The sequence below is a fragment of the Poecilia mexicana genome, unplaced genomic scaffold (genome assembly GCF_051168715.1).
Source record: "Poecilia mexicana isolate PSO_F unplaced genomic scaffold, ASM5116871v1 scaffold_12, whole genome shotgun sequence".
NCBI classification, from domain to species: Eukaryota; Metazoa; Chordata; class Actinopteri; order Cyprinodontiformes; family Poeciliidae; genus Poecilia; species Poecilia mexicana.
In genome coordinates, this window is record NW_028263381.1 from 13,469,020 (window position 1) to 13,489,893 (window position 20,874).

General features: G+C 38.8%; 1 protein-coding gene across 3 annotated transcripts in view; it reads left to right on the plus strand.

Moving 5' to 3' along the window:
• The window catches only part of unc5cb (unc-5 netrin receptor Cb), a 179,847-nt gene that overhangs the window by 103,215 nt on the left and 55,758 nt on the right, over window positions 1–20,874 (plus strand). For all 3 annotated transcript variants that reach the window (XM_088010946.1, XM_088010947.1, XM_088010948.1), the window contains exon 2: window positions 12,305–12,535. In XM_088010946.1, the coding sequence (XP_087867072.1) occupies window positions 12,305–12,535 (231 nt within the window). The remainder of the gene's footprint in view (window positions 1–12,304; window positions 12,536–20,874) is intronic.

Consider the following 20,874-nt stretch of genomic DNA (forward strand, 5'->3'; position numbering starts at 1 on the left):
TTTTTACACATTATTATGTTGAAAATAGCTCACTTTGATCTATCTTCCTGGAGTAACAACTTCCTTACTAAAGAGTGCTGTCAGTGCAGCCTTTTAGCGCTTCATAATGGGAGAATACTTTTTTTTTCTTATTTTATGACAAGCTGAACAAGCAGCTGAACTTTGAAGAGGAAAGAAAATAGCCTAATATCTCTACTTGACTTTTTATTTTCCCCTTACCTTGCTGTTTGATTGACAAGATAGTGAGAATGAGATTTAGGGTGTTGATGTGGGTATGGTGGATGCGTATGTACGTCCTCATGTTTCTCCAGGAAATAAGCAGGCAGCCACATTCAATGACAGACATGGAGAGTACACTGTGCTCAGGAGACTTTGTCTCACACATTCTGACACACTTCTAGTTTGTAATGTCCTTCAGATGCAGGACTGCCTCCGAAGGCTTTCCTTCCTTCCCTGTTTGAGAAAAGGCTGGGACATTTAAAATGCTTCAGGATACACGCGCAAGGTGGGCACGTGTGAAGTATGTGTGGACATGTGTGGAGGCAGTGCCTCCTCTTCAGCCAATTTACATTTTTGTGCAGCACAGAAACCACAAAATAAACAAATGATGGAGAAATTTAGCTTTGTGTTTTCAGGGAATCGCTGCAACGTTGTATGGATTCTAAACCATGTAACGATGCATTCATTTTGACACGCTGCCTTAGAATCTTTATGTAGAAAATATGTTTGAATGAACAAATTTAACCAAACTGTTCATAGATCTCTTGACTAAATGGTAAATTTTGTCTAATATTGCTAAAGCAGATTTAAGCAATTTTAGCAGGATTTAAACATAACCAAGGTCATTTTCTTCCCTATGCAACGAACTTTAACTTATTTTTTTGAATTATGTGCCATTTTCCTTTTAAATGTACAAATTTGAGCCTAACCCAAATGTCATTCTGGCAGTAAGTAATCTAAGGAAAACCTTTTTTATATAGCACTTTTCATGTATAAAGATTGCAAAGTGCTTCTCAATAAACACTAACACAAGAAATGTTTAACAACACAAATTTAAAAAGAGAAGCTTTTAACTGGCTTTCAAAGGAAGCTACAGAGTTTGCTGATCTCAGCACCCAAGGAACAGCCAGTAAAGAAAAAGCGCTGCTATCTTTTGTTTTCACCTCAGTGTGGGCAGCTATCAGAAGGTCCTGATCGCGGTGCCTCAGGAACCTGCTGGGGACAAATCAATGAAAAAGTTCTCTGATATAACTCAGTGGCTGCCCATGAAACGCTCTACCTACTCAGAACAAGAATCTTACGATGCACTCAAAAATACACCAGGAGCAAATGTAGACGCATTGGCAGCAGTGAGAATTTGGGTGATGTTGTCAGCAGCCTGGAAGCAGCACTCTGAACAGCCTGCAACCCATGTAGGGAGGTTTTGGTTAGACATGGCTATGCATTATAATAATCCAGGCACGAAGAAGCAAAGCCTCTTTAATTTGATGTGCTGATAACCCACTGAACCGCTGTCAAAATGTAAGTGTGTAAATATCTCTTCATTTTATAAACTGTTGTCTATTTTTTTTAGCTCTGAAGTGAACAAAGCGTCTTATGTTATGTTTTCATTGCATAGGCATCATAACCATAAGTTAGTTGTAAAATCTGTTTTTACAATGAAACGTTTCGACCACGGCTTTTAAAAAGTTGCCGTTTCAAAACTGATGAAGAATTTCATCTGGATTTGTGGTGCATAAAGTTTGGCAGCACTGATCATCCCTTTTCTTTTGCTGTGGACAAAAACAATTTTGTATTTACTGACGCAGAATGCTAATTTGGATGTTTTTAAAAGCTGGAAAATTGACAGCCCAAGTAAAGAAACACCACATATTACCTAGATTTTTACTGCTAAGTCATAAAACCAGGGTTGCATGCTTAAAAACCCAACCTTAACCCTGAGAAAATTATAGAGTGATAAATGTCATTTCAACACTGAATCTACCCGTTGGCCTGATTTCACTCTGCATATCCAGTTATCCTTTGAAATTCTGATTACTGCTGAAGCTGCATGACGTACAGAGTTCAATAGGATGCGACAAGTGCAAAAATGCTTGAAAGTAAAAGCTCCAGACTTCGTCTCCCCTCACAAGCAAAACTAATTCATATTTCAGCTTATCTCAGCTAAAATGCAGACAGCCATTTGATGTCTATGACTGGCTTTAGACATATATAAAAGTTTTAATTTTAAGACTCAATTCAACCCGATTTTATCTTATGGGTAATGTTGATGCGTTCAAAGTGCACAGTTGTCTATTTTTTTTTAATTTTTGGATTATTATTTGCTTTCTTGTGGAAATTCTCACGTTTCTCTATTTTCAGAAGGGGCCATCTTTCTGGCTGTAGACGTTAACAGGATGCCCCTAAGAGTGAAATAAAAAATGAACTAAAGTCTAACTATTAAGGCTGCAGGAAGCACTGGACTAGGTTGATATTTTTCTTGTTCTATTTTATTTCTATTCTTTTAGTCTTTAGCCGAATTTCACGTCCCACTGCTATTGGCCAATTAACCAAATTCAGAGCATCTCCTCAGGCTGTTGGGCACAGTGAGGGGGTCAGGGAGTGCCGCATGTCTCCTCTGACAGGAGCAGCTTTACTCCACAGCCCACCGGTCAGGGTGGGGCAGGGTGACGGCCCTGTCTGGCTTTGGGCACCCAGGGGTGTGACGGTTGACAAGTGAATGGGTCTGCCAGCTTGTGCAGAAACGACCAGTCGTCAGGAAGTGAAGTCAAGCAGGGGAGTTATGCAGCGGCCGCTTTGAACTGGATTAAAGTGTTTGTGCATCACTGAATGCATGGGCTGTGATGGTGGGTGGGCGGGAAAGCATGCGAGCGTGACATATTAATATTGACACATGTCACTGAAGACTCCAAGCATAAAGACAGCAGCGATCAAACCTGCGTGAAGTTAATTGGGTCCGTCTTGTACTGGTCGTACTCAAACCACCGTTGTACCTCTTGAAGGTGTTTGGCCAGATGCCCCACTCTCCTTTACACCCCTCTCCTCTGTTGTCCCTCCCTCGGACTTCTCTCCAAGCAATGTGTGTGCCAGACCGCTCCGTAAATTAGTCCCGTGTGGTGACATGGTGCTTGCAGGGTAATTTGGACAATGGGGCGTTTGACAGCTCACCCATCACGGCTACAACGCCCCAGGGAGCCACTTCTCCTCTGGAGCTTTTCTCTGTCTCCTTGCTACTATTCTTCCTCAGTGCCGATGGACTCTGACTCTCTAAGTAGCGGCATCATTCTCCAATCAACCACCAAGGAGACTTTTCATCCATGAGCAAATAGATGGATGGGGATTTGAAGGGAGGGGGTTTGGCCTGTTAGGTGAAGAAAAAAAGCATCCCAAAATAAAGGTAATAGTAAGAAAACATCAAATGGAAAAAGGAGAAAAGTAGCAAAAAAAATAAATAAATAAATAAATAAATAAGAGTTCAGTTACATTGGTACTCATGATAAAGATTTAAAATATGTTTTAAATATGTTCGGCTTCCATACTAACCTGATGCACTATGCTACCATGTAATGTTTGTAAAAGAAGAGACATAAAAAAAAACAAGCACTTATTTTATCAAAAGTGGCAACAGACCTCAATAACAAATCTATGTCAAATCAATCAAGAGAGTGGTAAATGAAATAAATATGTCAATAAAAAGCACAATACGGTGACCAGAAATCAAGCAAAGGAAAGATTTTTGAAATTACAGAGAAATGGCAAAAGATTAGTTGAACATGCCTGTCTAATATCTAGAGGTAGATGGTTTCATAGTGCTAGTGTGCAGAATAGGGAAAAAACAAAACAAAAAAAAACTCACACTCCAGCAGTTTTATGTGAACTTTTGCAACATCCAACCTAAAGCTGCCCTGGGAATGTAGATAACATAGGGGCATAAAAGGGATGACCAGCTCTGACAAGCACAATGCTCCAAGTTCAATCAGTATTTTATATGTGAAATGCAATAATGTGAAAGCTGCCAGCGCCTGAGTAAAATAAGAAAATGTACTGGTACCTGTCAAAACTGAGTTGCTACATTCTGAAGCATCTGAGGGAGTGTTAGTCTCCAATACTTCTCTAATTCAGAGCCAAATGTTACATTTCAGAGCCAGATAGTTTAAAAATCTGCTGATAAATCACAATATGGTCAATCTCAATGCTAGACAACATTTCACCGGACAAACTGCCATATGAACTGTTAAATTTATGTCATTACTTTCATCTTGGATAGCCATTGTGGTCTGGTTTGTGCATTTAATGCTATTCTTTCATCTTTATGTAATTCCCAACTTTTTGCATGGGCATTGAATGAACCACAAGCCCAAACACAGATACAATGGGCATGCTGCAGAAATGATGATGAGCATCCTTTAATTTTCATTTTGCAACAAGAATTGGGCTTTGCTTTCTTACCTTTGAATCTCATCACTATATGTTTGTAAGGTCAGTTCTCTCGTGGGATTGACCTAAGTGTTTCCTGAGCTCAAACGAAATCAGTCTATTGAGGAATGAGAAGCAGAGAGCCAATCAATGGGCTGAAGCCCATCAGCAGCAGTGTAAACAGACACTGCTTACTATTTTTAACGACTGTTAATTTGCAACTCGTGTCCCTTGAAGGAGTTTTAGGACTGAGACTGAAGTGAGATTTGTCTAAACTGGTGTGCATGTGGAGTGAAGATAATTTCTTTTGGCTTAAAAAAGGAGGTTCAATAAGCTCATATTTCATATGAACATTAAGTAAGAAAAATAGCTGGTGCAGTTTCTTTTTTTGAAGTAGCTCACACTATTGCTCTCTCCAACCATTTACAGAAGTATTATTTTCACCCTAATTTCGACTTTTTTTCATTTTTTTTCTCCAAAGAATCTCATCTTTTCGTAACCTCTTTTCAGATCATCTTACTAAACTGGTCTATGCAGGTCTCTGCTTACCTCTTTTTCACCTCATCACAGGACTAAGTATTGTCTTCCTTTTAATTTTGTTTAAAGACTTTCTGTCATTTGCCACTTTTTTGTTTTAGTTTTATTCACATAAGAGTTTGTGATATCTTTACAATCTAATATCTTACTATCTAAATATGCGATAGATTTTTTTTAAAAATCCTGCCTCCTTTTAACATAAACTTTAAAGTAGATGAGGTTTATTATCATCATATTTTGACCTTGTCTCTTCTGGCATTGATGTGACTGGAGAGACAGTGACCGATGCTTGGCATGACCCTGGCAAAGACCAGCTGCCACCTGCCAGGGTGCTGCCCGAGAGAACCGAGTGAAGGTCAGGGATGACGATCAGAGAGAACATGCAAACACACCCAAAGCGAAATACATGACCAACATTGCAAAGTTAGCAGAAAGCAACTTTTATCTTGGTGGAGATGGCTTGTTCTCTCTAAAAGTCGTGAGATTTTCTCTGAAAATTCACAAATCGGAATTTAGAAGCAGATTTTCCAGATGATGGTTTTTTTATAGAGCAATTCTTGGAATATACTGGTTTTGCTAGATTTTGTGAGAGGTCAGGGTTTTAGTGAAATTTGTAACTCTTTTGGATCTTACTAGTTCATCTAGCATTATTTAAGCACCGGTCTGTGTGTATTATTGGGAGTCTAGATCTTTACCTTGGGCCAGGGTGTGTAAATATAGGAGTTTGCATGAAACACTGAGCTAGTAGAGAAATTGCAAGAGAACACTGATACAAAGAAATGAATTTAAACCTGTGTTGCCTTTTTCTTTTAAAGGTTTTGAAAGGAGATGCTGTTGAAAGGACCGTGTGTATTGATTGAGGCCAGTGGGATGTATAACTCTTTATTTAGGCCAATACTGTTGGGCAGAAAGAGTCATTACCATAGTTTATGTTCACTCAGTAAAATCAGTAGGTGTGTCTAAAGCACATTTATAGGTAGAACTGATCGACCTGTTAATAACTGAGATGACAGCTGAGTAAAGGCAACAAAAAAATTCTGCCTTGTAAAATCCCCAGCTGAGAGATAACTGGATGATAATTCACCAATGTTTTGCCTGGACTTTCCCTGTGTGTGTGTTAATAATTAGAAGGATTAGTGAGATGAGGAGATATGGATAAAAAAAAGACAAAGAAATGAAATAAAGAGGATTTGTTCCTTGTTCACGCTCGACTTACCCCTGATGAAGGGGAAACATTGGTCTCACCGGCACATCACTTTTCTTTGGACAATAAATCTGCTCCAGCACTGATAGAGACAGCTTATCTTCCACAGCACCGTCAGATCCCCAGCATTTTATTAGGTTCTAAAACATGCCTTCACACATTGAACAATGTCCAGTCTGGGGCAACATTTCTTATTTCTGTAGTGAAAAACATTCAGCTCATGAGACCAACAGCTGAACATATGAGAATGAGACAAGTGACTTTAGCAATATTTTTTGAGAATATCCCCACTTTTTTTTTCATAACTAAATATTTCATTAACTACAAACTGTGTTTTGAAGAAAACATGCAACCAGAGTGGAATATTTAAATCCAGGCTTGATCAGAGCTTGACTTTCTTTTAGGCTTGTCTAATGGCAAGGCTGCTGACCTCCTAGGTGCCTAGATGTAAGGAAACAAATATTTCAGGCATGCATTATAACATGTCTGAAATATTTGTGTTGGTTTGAAGGGTGTGGAAATGCAACTTTAACTGTGAAGCCATCGACTGACCGTGCTTTTTGATTGCCCCCACATTAGGTAATAATAATAGCTCACATAACTTGGCCACGGAGCCACTTTCACTCCACAGTTTCCATCATCCTGAGGTCTTCATCAGTGCACACAAAGCATCTGCATACTGTTTCATGAGAACATATAATGTTATTATTGGGTCATTGCTGCAATATTTGAGAAGCAGTTGTGTTACTGCGAAACGATGCAATAGAGATACTCTGAGAGCTGCAGGGTGGCATAGCTGCTGATAAAATCACGTGTGGTGCAGAGTAAGCATAGAAAAGAATGTCCCTAATCCAGTAAGTGAAATTTTAATCTTGTGCCACAAGATCCCTTGATTCCCTTTGTAATGAAGTGCTGTACACACCGAATACACGGCAACCATACAACATGCAGTCTGTTCGGTGTACTCTATATGCTGTAACATGCTTAAATGATTTACCTGTGGTGCAGTTTGTGCAGTTTTGATTTTCTGTACTGCGGTTTTGTATTTTTTCTGAAGCAGCCTTCATGTTTTTCAAGGTAAAATATAGATATTTGAATAATATAAAATATGCAGCTTGTTTTATGTAGGGTATTCAGCTGTAGTTGCTCAGAACCTATTCAACAGCACTTAGCATAATTATAAAGTAGTTATAAAGAATTTATTACTTGAATACACAGCGAATAAGAGACTCATGGTCAACACCAGTGGCTGCTACTCCGTCCAGGTATGTTGTCTTGACTTTAACTGCGCCCCCTTATCATGACCTTTTCTTTCTTGATCTTTTACTTGTATTCAGTCAGTGAAAGCCTTCCACATCTGTCACAAGGACAAGTAAGTGGTTCAACCATTAAAGAACACACTACATCTTGGATCTTCTTTTATTACTTGTCAGAGAGGTTTATGGGTCATTATTCAGGACTTTGCCATGCCATCTTTTCATCCTTTTGGAGTTTGATGTACTTTTAGCAAAATATACAACCCTTTGCACCTTTTTCTCTTTTCACATACAGTTCTGTGGGGGGAAACAATGACGAGCCTATTCAGCCACACTCTCAGCACTGGCTGCTTGTCCATTTTAGAGCTGACCGGTTGTTGCTGAATGTGCCAAAGACCGATCTGGTTTTTGTAGTTGAAATTTCAAAACTGTAGTCATTATGAATTAGAAAGGCCTTGTAGATATTACTAGATATTTCTTAAATTTTCTTTGCAGACTCACCGTTTGCATTTTGTTCTCAACCTAGTAGCTCTAGAATTTATTTGGATTTTATTTTATTTTTTTTTTTATGTCAGCTGCTACTCATACTTTTGCATGGTAGTTGATAGCACTGCCGCCTTGCAGAGAAACGATCCTGGGTTCAAACCCTGGCCTTGGTCTTCTGCGTGGAATTTGCATGTTGTAACATTTTAAAAAACAGTGAGAACCAACAAAATTGCTAAACATAAAATAAGAAATAAAAACTGTAAAACTCAATAAAATACTGGAAAGAAATCCATGCTTCATTAGACTAGTTGATTGGCTTTGACCAGCTCAAAACATTATCATCCATCACTATCATCTACTGCGTTATTTCAGTTTGACTCAAGGTGAAGGAAGTCTGATTGTAAAGTTCAGCCCATTTTCATCCTTCTGGTCTGTGGTTGCTCATATCTGATTAATTCATCGGCAGTATTTGACATTTGTACCCACTTGACAAGCTCTCACTTGAGTATCTGTTTTTATATGATTTATTTTTTTTATTTTATTTTTTTTGTTGTTTTTTTTGCTCGTGAGATATGGAGCGCCTATTAAATACAGGTAATATTCAGTTTGTGCCTTGAAATATTCGATTATAGTCACACACAATTAACATATGAATTAGAAAAACTTACCCCAATTACAGAGCAAAACATGATTAAAAGAAAAGCGCTGCGAGGATATATTTCATAAAATTTTAAACACTCAATTTGGAGATTGTTCAGGGGGAGTTTGTATTAAAAGAAAAGCAGAGTAATACAAATGCTTAAGGAAAATCTAAAGTGCATATCAAACAGGGGGAGCATTCTTTATTAATGCTTTTACTAAAAAGGATACAACTTCAAAACTGAGAGGAAAAGCATTTCATTTCACATTTTGGAAAAAATAGGGCTTAAGAAAAATTTTTTGTAAAGACGTCTCTTTAGTTTTACTGTTTCTCGCATGCGAGCTGAAAGATGCTGAAATGCCAAGTGATGGGAGGCAGAAGGACTGGTAAAAGTCAGGGTTTCTCATATTGTCATGAGGTTTCCTTTTATACTCCTTTGCTGATTTTCTTTCTTTCTTTCTTTCTTTTTTTTTTTTTTACTGCAGAGCTCATGCAAAACGCTTGAATTTATTATTTCTAGGACTAAGGAAGCTGGTGAGTTTGAATCGAATATCTGCGAGCAAAGTCGTGTGCGCCGGTGTGCGTGGAACCATTGTGAGCGTTTGTATGTGCACGTTCACATTAGACGCGTGCCTCTCTTTGGTTGTAAGGGAGCTGCACTTTCATGGCCGCCTCAGATCTTTCTGCCTCAGAGTTTGACAGAGGCAACAGAGCCAGGAGGGAGAGAAAGATGGAGAGATAATGGGAATGGAGGGCGAAAGAAGGCTAACACAATCTTTAATGAGTTTCCTTGGCTCTCTTTGCCTGTTTCTGGGTCATGGTCCCTTTGGCTGAGTATGTGGGTGGACTGAGGACTATGTTGCACAAAAGAAAAGACTAACCCAAGGTCTGGTGAATAAGACTTCAGCTTTATGAAGACATTACTCGCAAAATTGAATGGAGGAGAAAGTTTCCAACTTTTCTTTTTTTGATGGAAAAGTTTCAGTACATCTTGAGCTCACAAACTTCAGTGTAAGTTCTAGAAAAATCTTTACAATTTTAAAAGTCTGTCATGCATTTCTTTTTATTCCGACACCCCTAAAAAAAACATCTGGTACGGCTAATTGCTTTCAGAAGAACTACTGTAATAAATCTGTGTAAGATTTATTCTTTGTGTGAATCCAGCTGTTCTGTGAAGGACAATTGTTGGAGAACATTAGCAAACAAAAAACTTCTTGACGACCAACGAACGCAGGAAACATCTCAGGGGAAAAAAAAAAAAAACTTAAATCAGGCACAAGTTGCAAAATAATATATCAGCCGTTGAATATTACATAGGAGTGTTCAATCTATCATCTAAAAACTCAAAAAGTAAGGCACAACTTGTAAGCCTAACAAGACATGCCCAGTACACTTAAATTGACAGGGCCAACAATAGGAGAAATGATCTGAGGAGGAGCCAGTAGACACATGGTAACACTGGAGAAGCTGCAGAACATGTTGGAGAATATGTTAACAACACGACTCTTTTGACAGAAAGCTACAAGTAGTTTTGTTTCCAGGTCCATGTAGGTGCCCCAGGGAACATGTCAAAGTAGGTGCTCTGGTTTGGTGAAACAAAAAAATATATATTGTTTTTACATCCAAAATGTTATGTGTGGCAGAAAAGTAACACTTGACATCATTTTGAACACAACATCCCTCCCTATAGTGTAACACAGTGGTGGCAGCATCATGCTGGAGAAGCAGGATGAGGGAAGCTGGTCATAGTTGTCAAGAAGATGGATGGATGGATTGTGTTACACTTACAGCCAGTAAAAAGCTAGACATTTAAGTTTAGAATATTAGATCAGAGCAGTAAAAAAAAGAAAAATAAATAATGCAAAAATATGAACTTAAAGAAAAGCATGCTTATTTTGGAAACTTACTTTTGATCTGACAAACAAGCTTCATTAAAACATATTTTAATTCATGGAATATAGCTGTAAATGTATTTTGAAATTAAATAACTATTAAAAAATGTATTTTGTTTTTTACAGGACAAAAAACCCACAAATCTTTCCATATTCTGTATACATTCTGTTGTCGAAATTGAACTGGTATTCTTACAGGAATGACTGCTAAATCTATGGCAAGATTTGAAAGTTTATGTTCATATATGATGTCCATCCAAAATATCTTAATTTGAGCTATTTTTCCAAACAGGTACACAAATGTAAGTCAAGCTGCCAGAGAAACACCCAAATAAAACCTGCAGCTGTTGTTTTTAGATTTGACTTAGACAGGTCTAAATAACATAATATGGGTTTGTGAACTTTACATTTTCTACTATGCAATGCATGTTTTTGTGTAAAATCCCAATATAATGCATAGATAAAGTACCAAACTGTGAAACCGTTTAAGGGGTATAAATACTTTTCCAAGACACTGTAATGGCACACACTCTTTCACCTCGCTGAGGTTTGCTTTGTTCATTTGAGAATTGGCTCCTCCTGCACTTTCATTTCCCAGCAATCAGCCTCAGTCCGCTGGCAGGTATGGAGGGATAGATAACATTAGAGCAACATCACAGGGAGATATCTGCTCAGTCAAGATGTTATTTAGTGCTCCCAAAAGCATTCACGAGGCAACTTCTGTCAGACAACAAGACTCCATCATGTCCACACAGGTCAGGGAGGCAGATAGATGGAGGGCCATGGAAGAATTACTGATTGGGCCGATAAACTCTGTTGTTATCCGAAGAGTCTGGCTTCCTGTTCCTGTCCTCCTGCGTTACGTTTCGGTCTGTCTGCCCAGCTCAATTCCTACACATCAATCTATGTATGTCTGGCTCAGCTGCTCTCACTGCTCCTTCCTTCTGTTTCCCTCTGTGTCTCTGTCTCTATTACTCTGCCTTCTTTCTTTCACACTCGTGAATAATTGATGTCTACCGGTTCAATGGTAAGAATAGAACAGTTCTGGAGGTGACAAATAGGGTGGCGAATAGGCCTTATCCTGCTTTCTTCAAAGAGTTAGAAAGTTAGCCGGGCCCACTTGGGCATGCGCGCCTGTGTATTTGTGCGACTGTGAGCTTTTTTTTGTGTGTTTGTGCACTTGTGTGCGCACGCACATGCAGCTGAGCGTTTGTGATTTAAGACACAGAGATGAAAGAGACTTGTAATTACAGGGAAGCGTATCTGTCTACTGCAGAAGTATCTGAGGAATGGCACATGGCACAAACTGGGCCAAAAGCCCGAGGTCATTAGATGTGCTGCCTGCATCCGGGTTGTCGGCGTGAGCTGGTGTTTGTGTGTGTGTGTGTGTGTGAGAAAGAGTGACAAAGAGGGAGAAGACAAGAGAAAATTGGAGGCACAGCTAGAAGAGCTTATAACTTTAGTTCCTCGGAGTCAACCTACAAATTCTGTTTCTCGTTATTGGCTCTGGCTGGCGTCACTGCTCTTTCATTGCTCAGCAATCGCTGGTTGTGGTTTGACCAAGTGAGGGCGAATTTCTGTAAATCCATGCAGGCTTATTGGCCTGAGAGGAATCCCAGAATTTCCTGCGCTCTAAAACACTTGTGTAAACATTCCAAAATATCAAATGATAGGGATTTCACTGTGTGTGCTCTGCGAAGTGGATTATCTCATCCAAAGACTGGTTATAATACTCTCCCGCTGTCTTCTGCCTCCTTTTTTCTCTCCAAACTCATCTTCGCTTTTTCCATAATTGCTTTTATGTCTGTCTTCGCTAGTTCTTCAATGTCTTCCCTCCTTCTCCCATCATGTGACAGAGTTTTTCTCTTTGCAGTTGACGATGACTTCATTGGTCTGGGTGAGCTGCCCGAAACGTTTCCCTCAGATCCCCCCGAGCCACTCCCAGTATTTTTGATGGAGCCGGAGGAGGCCTACATTGTGAAGAACAAGCCAGTTAACCTGTACTGCAAAGCCACGCCTGCCACTCAGATCTACTTCAAGTGCAACAGTGAGTGGGTTCACCAAAAGGAGCACACCGTGGAGGAGAGGGTGGACGAAAACTCTGGTCAGTAAAAACATCACATTCGTGGAACATGTGCTGCACAGGTTGTTTGTTAAAGAAATGATTTTGCTAAAGTACCACAAATTGTGCTTGATGCCAATGCTCTGTTGACTCAACTTTTGATTAGTATAATATCCCCCCATCGGGGGTTATCTCCTTCCCTGGGGATTATCTTGGATGCTAACTTGGTCCATAAGCAATGCTAACACAGATACATAGAAAAACACATTTGTGACTAATTTGCAGCAACAAATTAGACTTGCATGTGTGTGTTAGCTTGTGCGGAAAAGCCAGAGCACCTGGAGTGACCTCATTCAGATCTAAGGAGAAGGGACAAGGGTCACATCTGGAGTGGAGCTTTGAACTTTTTTTAATCAACTCCTTTATTGTTATTGATTTGATAAAGATTATTCAGAATCATTTTAATTTGAACAACAATCACTAACAAAAGGAATATTAAGCATCCAACTACAGATTTTCTGGATATTTAACTTTTTAGTATCATTATGTGTATTTGTTGGTGCTGTGTTGCTGTTAATGATGTTGATTTTAAGCGTTTTGTGCAACCATACCCAACATCTCCTGAACTGGACCCGATGGAGATTCAAGTGACCTTGACAAATATATCAAAACAGACTCTCAAACATAAAAAGTGTCTAGGATGTTGATGATTGTTTTTGTATTGCCTTTTGATAATCTCTCAACTAACATCTCATACACGCTCAACTCTTCCACATATCTATGACTGAAAAGCAAAACCTCCTTTCTGAAAACTTTCCAGCAAATCTTACAGGAAATTTCTATCCTTGGGACTTTTCTGCCACAACAGAAGATTTCTATTTTTCCATAGACAAGCTGAATATAAGCGAGCTTACCTGTTATGATCATCTAAAGTGAAACCCGCCTAGCTGAGAATCCTGCAGATAGGACGATCTTTATTTTAGTCTACACGGAAAGCGACTTGTTGAAGAACTATTCACCAAGCAAAATTTCTAAATTCTTTGCTAGCGCTAGGTAAATGCCAAGAGCTTTTTCTTTGAAGATTTTTTTCTGACCTTATATCAAGATGGCCATCTCATGAAAAGATGTCCGCACCTCCTATTGTCATCTGCGTTGTTGCTATGGAGCCAGTCAAAAACAAAACCACAGCCTTGTTAATGGCTTGTGTGAACCTGCAGGTGTTATCCAAGAGACTAGTCTAAGCTAGTTGTGCCAGGCTAGCGACTTTATTTCTGAGCCTTTGTTTCCGAGCACACTGTGTTATGTGCTACCTCGATGTTGGATTGGCAACTACTGGCCAATAAAAAGATGATGATCTTATTCCATACTCCAGTGTATTTCGTTAATTATTAAAGCAATAAGATACATCTGGAGCATTTGCACAAAAATCCTCCACTATGCACTCAAGGCAAAATCTTTTTTCAGGCTTCAATTGAAAACTCAGTTGTAAATACCGTGTAGAAAGTCAGATAAATATGAAGGTCTGTCAAAACATAAAGCCATCACGTAACATAATTTTGCATCTCAACGCCTTTCTAAAACATGGTGATCTGTTTTCACTGTTCAGCAAGTGTGAGAAGCTTGTTGAAGGCCAAAAATACCTTATATACTGACAATACTAGGATTTGGTCTTCAAGGTTCCTTTATTATCAGGATCTCTGATCATAGCAAGGTCTTTAAATCTACTCCTAATGCATATGGTGTTGCAAGTTTTATAGTTTGATTTAGAACTTGACTTGACCTAGATTTCACTTGCTGTTAAAAGCTTAAACTCATATTTCTCAGGTTTGTGTGGACTTTTAAGAGAAGAAAATAATGCTTCACTTGGGAAAGATATTACCTGTCAACATAAATTATAATGTAACCACATTTTTGCACATTCACATTTTGTTTAGCTTATTGTTACTACATGAACTACAAATCTATACATTTGTTCTGAAAAAAAAGGGCTCTGGAAATACACACACAATGTTTAAGCTATCATAAAGTCTATCTTTAAGATTGCACATATATTTTTAGGAGGCATCTAAGGGAAGTGAAGGTAGTGAATCTCCAGCATGGTTGTTTTCTCCAGAACTCTAACCCTGAAGGCACCAGAACCATTACACACTACAAGCCAGCACTGATTGGCTGCTGTATTTGGAATTGAGTTCTTTCTGTCGCCCAAAGGTACCAATCACATTGCATTTACCCTTTTCATCCAACTGTTTTGCTATACACATGCCTTCAAGCTTTCCACAGACACACACCCAACACTGCTCCTTTAGTCCAGTGTGAGCATTTAAGGTCATGAGCGCAATGTGTTCACGCGCTTCAAGGACCTAAAAGTGTGTTTCTATCGAGATGTGGACTAAAAACAGGCTTCACTGTTGCTCTTCGTAGTGACCTACATGGCAAAACATCAAATTAAAGACAACAGCAAGCCGTTAAAAGTTGCAGCAAAAGTTTCCCAGCACTTGTACGTGATTTAAAATGCACAGACAGATTTGTTCAGCAGGCACCAATTTTAAAAGGAACGATTGAAAATCCTGAAACCTTTTCATTTTTGCAACCTTGCGTGTGTTCACATGAAAACAGACATTCCGACATGTGTTTTAGTTATAATGACAAAGAACAGGGAGAAGGTAGTAGTGGCTTTTAGCCCTTGTGTCAGGAGGTTTTGTGCCAAAAGCATCAACAAGGAAAACAACCCACACATCATACAGGCACTCTCTCTACATAGCCATATCCACAGGCTATTTACTGCACAGATATTCATTCGTTTATGCTCTTGCAAAGCACAAAAACAAAAATAAAAAAAACACACAGTACACCAGCGGAGCTCAGTGCATGTGTGTTGCTGCTCTCAACCCACTCTTTTGCTCTCTGATTTCTCCAAATTGACAGAAAGGGAACACCGATAGAAACCAGCGAGCTTGGTCAATACCACTAATAACAGCCTAAAGAAACTAGATCGCTCCCCTCCTTGGTTTTCTTCCCTGCCTTCTATCTTCTTTCTGTCTCACTGTCATATTGGAGAGAACTGATGAGCTTATGCAAATAGCACAGTCGCAGATACTGAGATTTAAGTGTACAAGAGACTAAAGACAGAAACCGCAGGTGTTCATTTTAGGCTTCTGGCTGTATCCGTAGCGTATTTATCCAGATGTTTTACACTCTCATATTAGCGTTGTGTGCAGAGCTGTGCAAACATTTTCATCACACAGATGTTTCGATTACCATCCACTGTGCTAAATCATCAGGGAAACATCTGACTGGTGTTAGATTTGGTCTCCAGCCTCATGGCAACGACTTCAGATAAACAAAATCACAATCGTGAAAAATTTGTTTAGGTTACTTGAAGACATACAAAGCATTTTTCCGTCAGGTTACACTTTTTTTTTTTTTTTACAAATACCCATTTATAATACAATCAATAAATTGGTTCCACATTTGAATATATTGATTAACTAAATCACATTAACTCCTCTGTCAGAAGTGTTGTCCCCTCTCACAGATGTTTTGATATGCGACCACCTCCCTTTCCGTCTCTGACGCCGGTAAACTTCGGACTCCTGTTACACCTCTTTACCTCGGTATTAAAACATTGATACATCAATCCAAATTTGAAGAGACCATTTAGAAATTACAGTGAACAGATGCAACAGCAACCGCATGATGGTTGAAACCATTCTTCTGACAAGTTTAATCATCGGCAGTGGAGGTTTTTGAAATGAGGCAATTGGAAATGGAGGTATGGGATACAACCTTGCTGTCAAATATGCCTTAGATACTTTTACTGTTGCTTTCTAGACATGTGCATTAATGGGGACTAGCCTTTCCCCTCACCCCTTGCTGTAGAGAATTGGGGGAAGTTATGTGCTTTTGTTAGAGCCCCACTGTATTTTATTATCCCATACTGGAATCTAAGATGGCTTTAATGAATTGAGATTGTTGTTTTGTTTTGGGGGATTTTAAGGAGTTGTGGGTATTTTTTTTAAGCCTTTACATGGACACTTGTGCATGTTTACTGTGTTTACTGATTATAATGTATATAGTGGCTTTAAAAAAAATTACACTGCCATATTGAAATTCAATGTGTTCGTGACATAAAACAATGCAACCAATATTATTAAGTTCAAAACTTTCCACCTTTAATGTGACAGTTATCCTGTAAAATTCAACCGACATGCAGATCTAGTGGGGAAGTAAAAGTAAGAAGCAAGAAAACAGCAAAATCTTGGCTGCATAGGCACACCTCCTTACACTAATACTTCAAGTTTTATCACTTTTTGATTGTGTCTCAGCTTTTAGTCTTGTAAAGTTCACACCTTCCATCAAAGTTCGACTGTTCTTAAATCCTTGAGCTAAAGTCGTATTTTTCATAGAGGTTACAAAAGATCAGAATGTACAAAGGCATAAGTCAGGAGAAGGTTACACAAAATCCATAGTAAGGGCGGCTGCCAACAGGCGAACAGCAAATCTGAAATAGCTGCTGAAGTCGATGCCAAGTACTGGTGTTGTACATGTGATAGCCGTCTCCTATATTCTCCATTTGTAGTATGGAATATCGCTGAAATCTCTGTACATAAAGCTACCTCCCATTATATGTTTCACGTGTAGCTACAACTCGGGTGGAGAAGTGTAAAAGGTCATAGCTGCTTTTGCCACTTTTGACTGTCCCAGTTTTGTTTTGTGAGTGCTGTAATGTTTTACCTCCCGGTGTCGAGGGCAGGTTATAGTATCTTTTGAACAAAATGAGCATTGATCCGAGCAAATGAGCGGTAAATTAATTTCAAGCAGCTCGTTTAATATACACCAGAGACAGCTTGTCACTTCCTCTGAGAAATGAGGTGTATGATCAAACGGGAGTCCTCTTCATCTGGACCGATAATGAGTGCACGTACTCCTCCTTCCTGCTTCTGCTCATCTTTATTGACCGATGCTTCCTCCTCCTTCCTGACCAGTCTGATCAATAATGTTAGCCAAGCGCTATCAGTGAGGAGCGAGGCTAGCTCACATTTATGGTCACATTAATAATGAATTATTTTTAATAAAGTGCCCTGTGTCAGCCAGCTATGAATGGAGGCTGATTGCTGTAGCTGGGTGAAACAGCCCCTCATCATTAGTCCTGCTGGGGTTCACAATTACTACAGCCCTCATGGCTGTAAATTTAATGCTATGCTCTGTAGTGTTCTTAATTGTAATGATGTGCAACATAAAGTCAGGGTGACTTCACAGTTACAGGGCTATGAAAAAGTATTTGGCCTCTTAAAAAGACATTGTTTTTGTTTGTTTGTGGTTTACATGATTAATTATTAAAGAAATTTTATTAAAAAAAAAAAAAGATAGACGGAGTATACAAGTCAACCTGGAATTTGGTAATTAGCCCCCATATAAAAACTGTTTGGCTCAATCTTTGTGGCAAAAAATACCCTCAAATCTCAGTCATATTTAACTCAAAAATTTTAATAGGCTGGGTTAGTTTTAGGTCAGATGCAACATGAAAACGCACCTTCCAGGAACTTTTGTCTCTGTGCAGTTTACAGAATATCTCATAATTGTAATTTTCCCATACAGATAGATCATCTGTTCTTTTTTCTTTAGATCGGGACAGGTTGTGCTGATATTCAAAATCTTTTAGTCCACTTGATTTGTCAGACATACTCTATTTAATTGACTTCTTGATTCTGCTGGTCTGGCTGTAATCAGGCCTGGGCGCAGCTTGTGAAATTAAACTGAAATGTTGTTAATCACAGTTCGGTCTGACAAATCACGTGTAAATGCTTAAAGAAATCTTTATTAGCCAATAAAGCCAATGAAGGCCAGATTTCATCACTCCGTAGCCATGCTGCTCAGCATTTGATAGAGTAATGAGTGCATATATATTCCCACTGAACCTGTCTTCCACACATCAGGAAATGAGAAGAAGATCTCCCACCCCGGAGTGCATAGTGGGGTGACAGGGGGGTGGAGTGGCTGAAGGGAACAAAGCAGAAGCTGGCAGCAGCGCATGAAATGTAAATTGGAGCAGGATGCATGCCACCCTAAACAGACCACCCATATTCTGCTGGATATATACTTCAGTGCCTTAAAAATTGTGTCAAGCAACAGCACAGCTCAAGCGACTGGATGAGCCTGAAACATCAATTCATGATTAAACAATTGAGGACAGTTAATTTTGAACAAAGATGTCAGGTTAGTAAAGCTTTTGTCCCTTAATAAATACAATTAACATCTGAAAGTTAGATATTTATTCAAGTTACATTTGCCATATATTAGAAATTTTTGGTATAGTCTTAAAGACTTAGATGTCAAATATCAAATCTGCAGAAATTTGCAAGAGGGCAAATATTTTTTTCTGCAATATTATAGTTCACAGTTTTGCTTTTATTGTGTTAAAAGCGAAACACATCTTTTAATGTAGACTTGATAACTTGATCATCATGAGGATTTTAGTTAATCTGTTGCAACACAGGTAACATTTAAAAACAGACATGTTACTTAAATCCATGAATGTTTAACATAAACCTATAAAAAGAGACGAGTTTCCCCAGTGTAAGTTTCAGACATGGAGTATTCTGAGAGTACAATCATTTTCACCGCTGTTGATTTTTCCCGTTGCTGTTTAGAGACACTCCCACTTGCACAACATCCATCCTTGACATTATCAAGCTAACAAAACATTCTCTCAGGCAATGCACATTAGCATGCAACAGTACTTCCTTCCTTACAGTGGCACACACACGTGTGGAAAAACGCAGAGGCAAATTGTGACACTCCAGACATGGCTGCTCCCTTGCCTGTCGGCGCACTGCTTAAATTTTACATGAGGGCTAAGCTGGTGCGTTGGTTGTCAATGTGCCTGGTGTGTGTATCTGCTGGAACAAGAAGGCTGTGTTAATGCGACGAACCTGAAATAAAATGGCATGTTCATTTTTTAACCATCCGCTCTTGTTGTATTTCCCATTCAGCCAGAACCTGATACTTTTCATATGAAATCTACTCGTTAAGCCAAACCCCTTCAACTAAAATGTGATCACACATTGGGTTTTAAACAAGGAAAAATTGAAGTAGGCTTTTTACTTTATTTCTTGGAGCATTAAGATGTTTCAACTGATTCAACACGTTTGGAACTTGTGAAGCAATTTTTAAATTACTTTAAAACTAATCCCCCTTTGCTGTGAATTTAGATTCTCAGTATGTACTATATTAGCCCGTCTTGGTTGAGTTGACATTGGATAACTCTGTAATGAATTAGATCGCAAAATAATATTAAATTACAGAATTGATGCAGATGAGGACAGAGATATGTCTATAATTTATTACACCAGTTCAGGGCCAAAATAACGTCCTATTGACAACAGTTATTTTCTGCTGTAATAAATCACTTTCAAGGAGTATAAACTGAAGATAGGCCTAGATAGGCCTGGGTATTTCTAAAGTTAACTGAGAACTTCTGATGACTACATCATGCCAGTTTTGGACCCTAAATCTTAGCAAAAAAGGAAGTCAGTACCATCAAAACTACAGATAAAACAGTGGTCTTTAAAAGCCTAGAAAATCTCGCCAGCCCACTGAAAAAGATACGTTAAATTTATCTGTTGAGTCTAGCTTTCAAAAAGTCTAAAACCTAACTCTGCTGTCTTCCATCCTCATTCTCTGGTTGCCAAAGGTCACTTTTTGCATTACTCCGACGTATTTCTGACAGGCACAAAAACACAATAAATCTCTCAGTGGAAAGGATAGTTTAAAAGCAATGTACACCACAGCAGTGTGTTCCACAGCCCAGCAGGGTTTGAATTAGATTTGCTACAACAGAAGCAAACTCTCTTTCATTGTTTTGTCACCTAACTAGGAAACCTTCAGCGGAGCAAGTGATCCACAAAATTAAAGGAATAATGAACCCACTGCTTCTTAACATGGTCTTTTTTTATTACCATTATACCATCAGTGATGGTTATAGTACAGACTGACAATGATGGCGTAATATAATGCAACAAAATGTGTCCCAGTGGGAACTGGGAAAGATCAGAATGTCACAGTCCAGTTTTACCTCAGAGCTGACCGTGAGCATAACCGCTTCAGAGAAATTACATCAACTTATTTCCAACATGCTGCTCAACTTCCATATCTAAACTTAATATGTAGCTGTACATCCAAGGGATGAGGAGGAGGAAGGAGAAAATTCACAGTCTGGGTGTTATTAAAAAAAAAGAAAAAAAAAATCTGCTGAAGTGTTGTAGCACATTTGAATATGAGCTTCCAGCTTAGATGCACGCAAAATTCAAGCTCTGCTGGAGCTAAAAAGCATCCAACTAGAGCAAAATGGGACATATATAAACTTCTCTTTTCACCCTTAA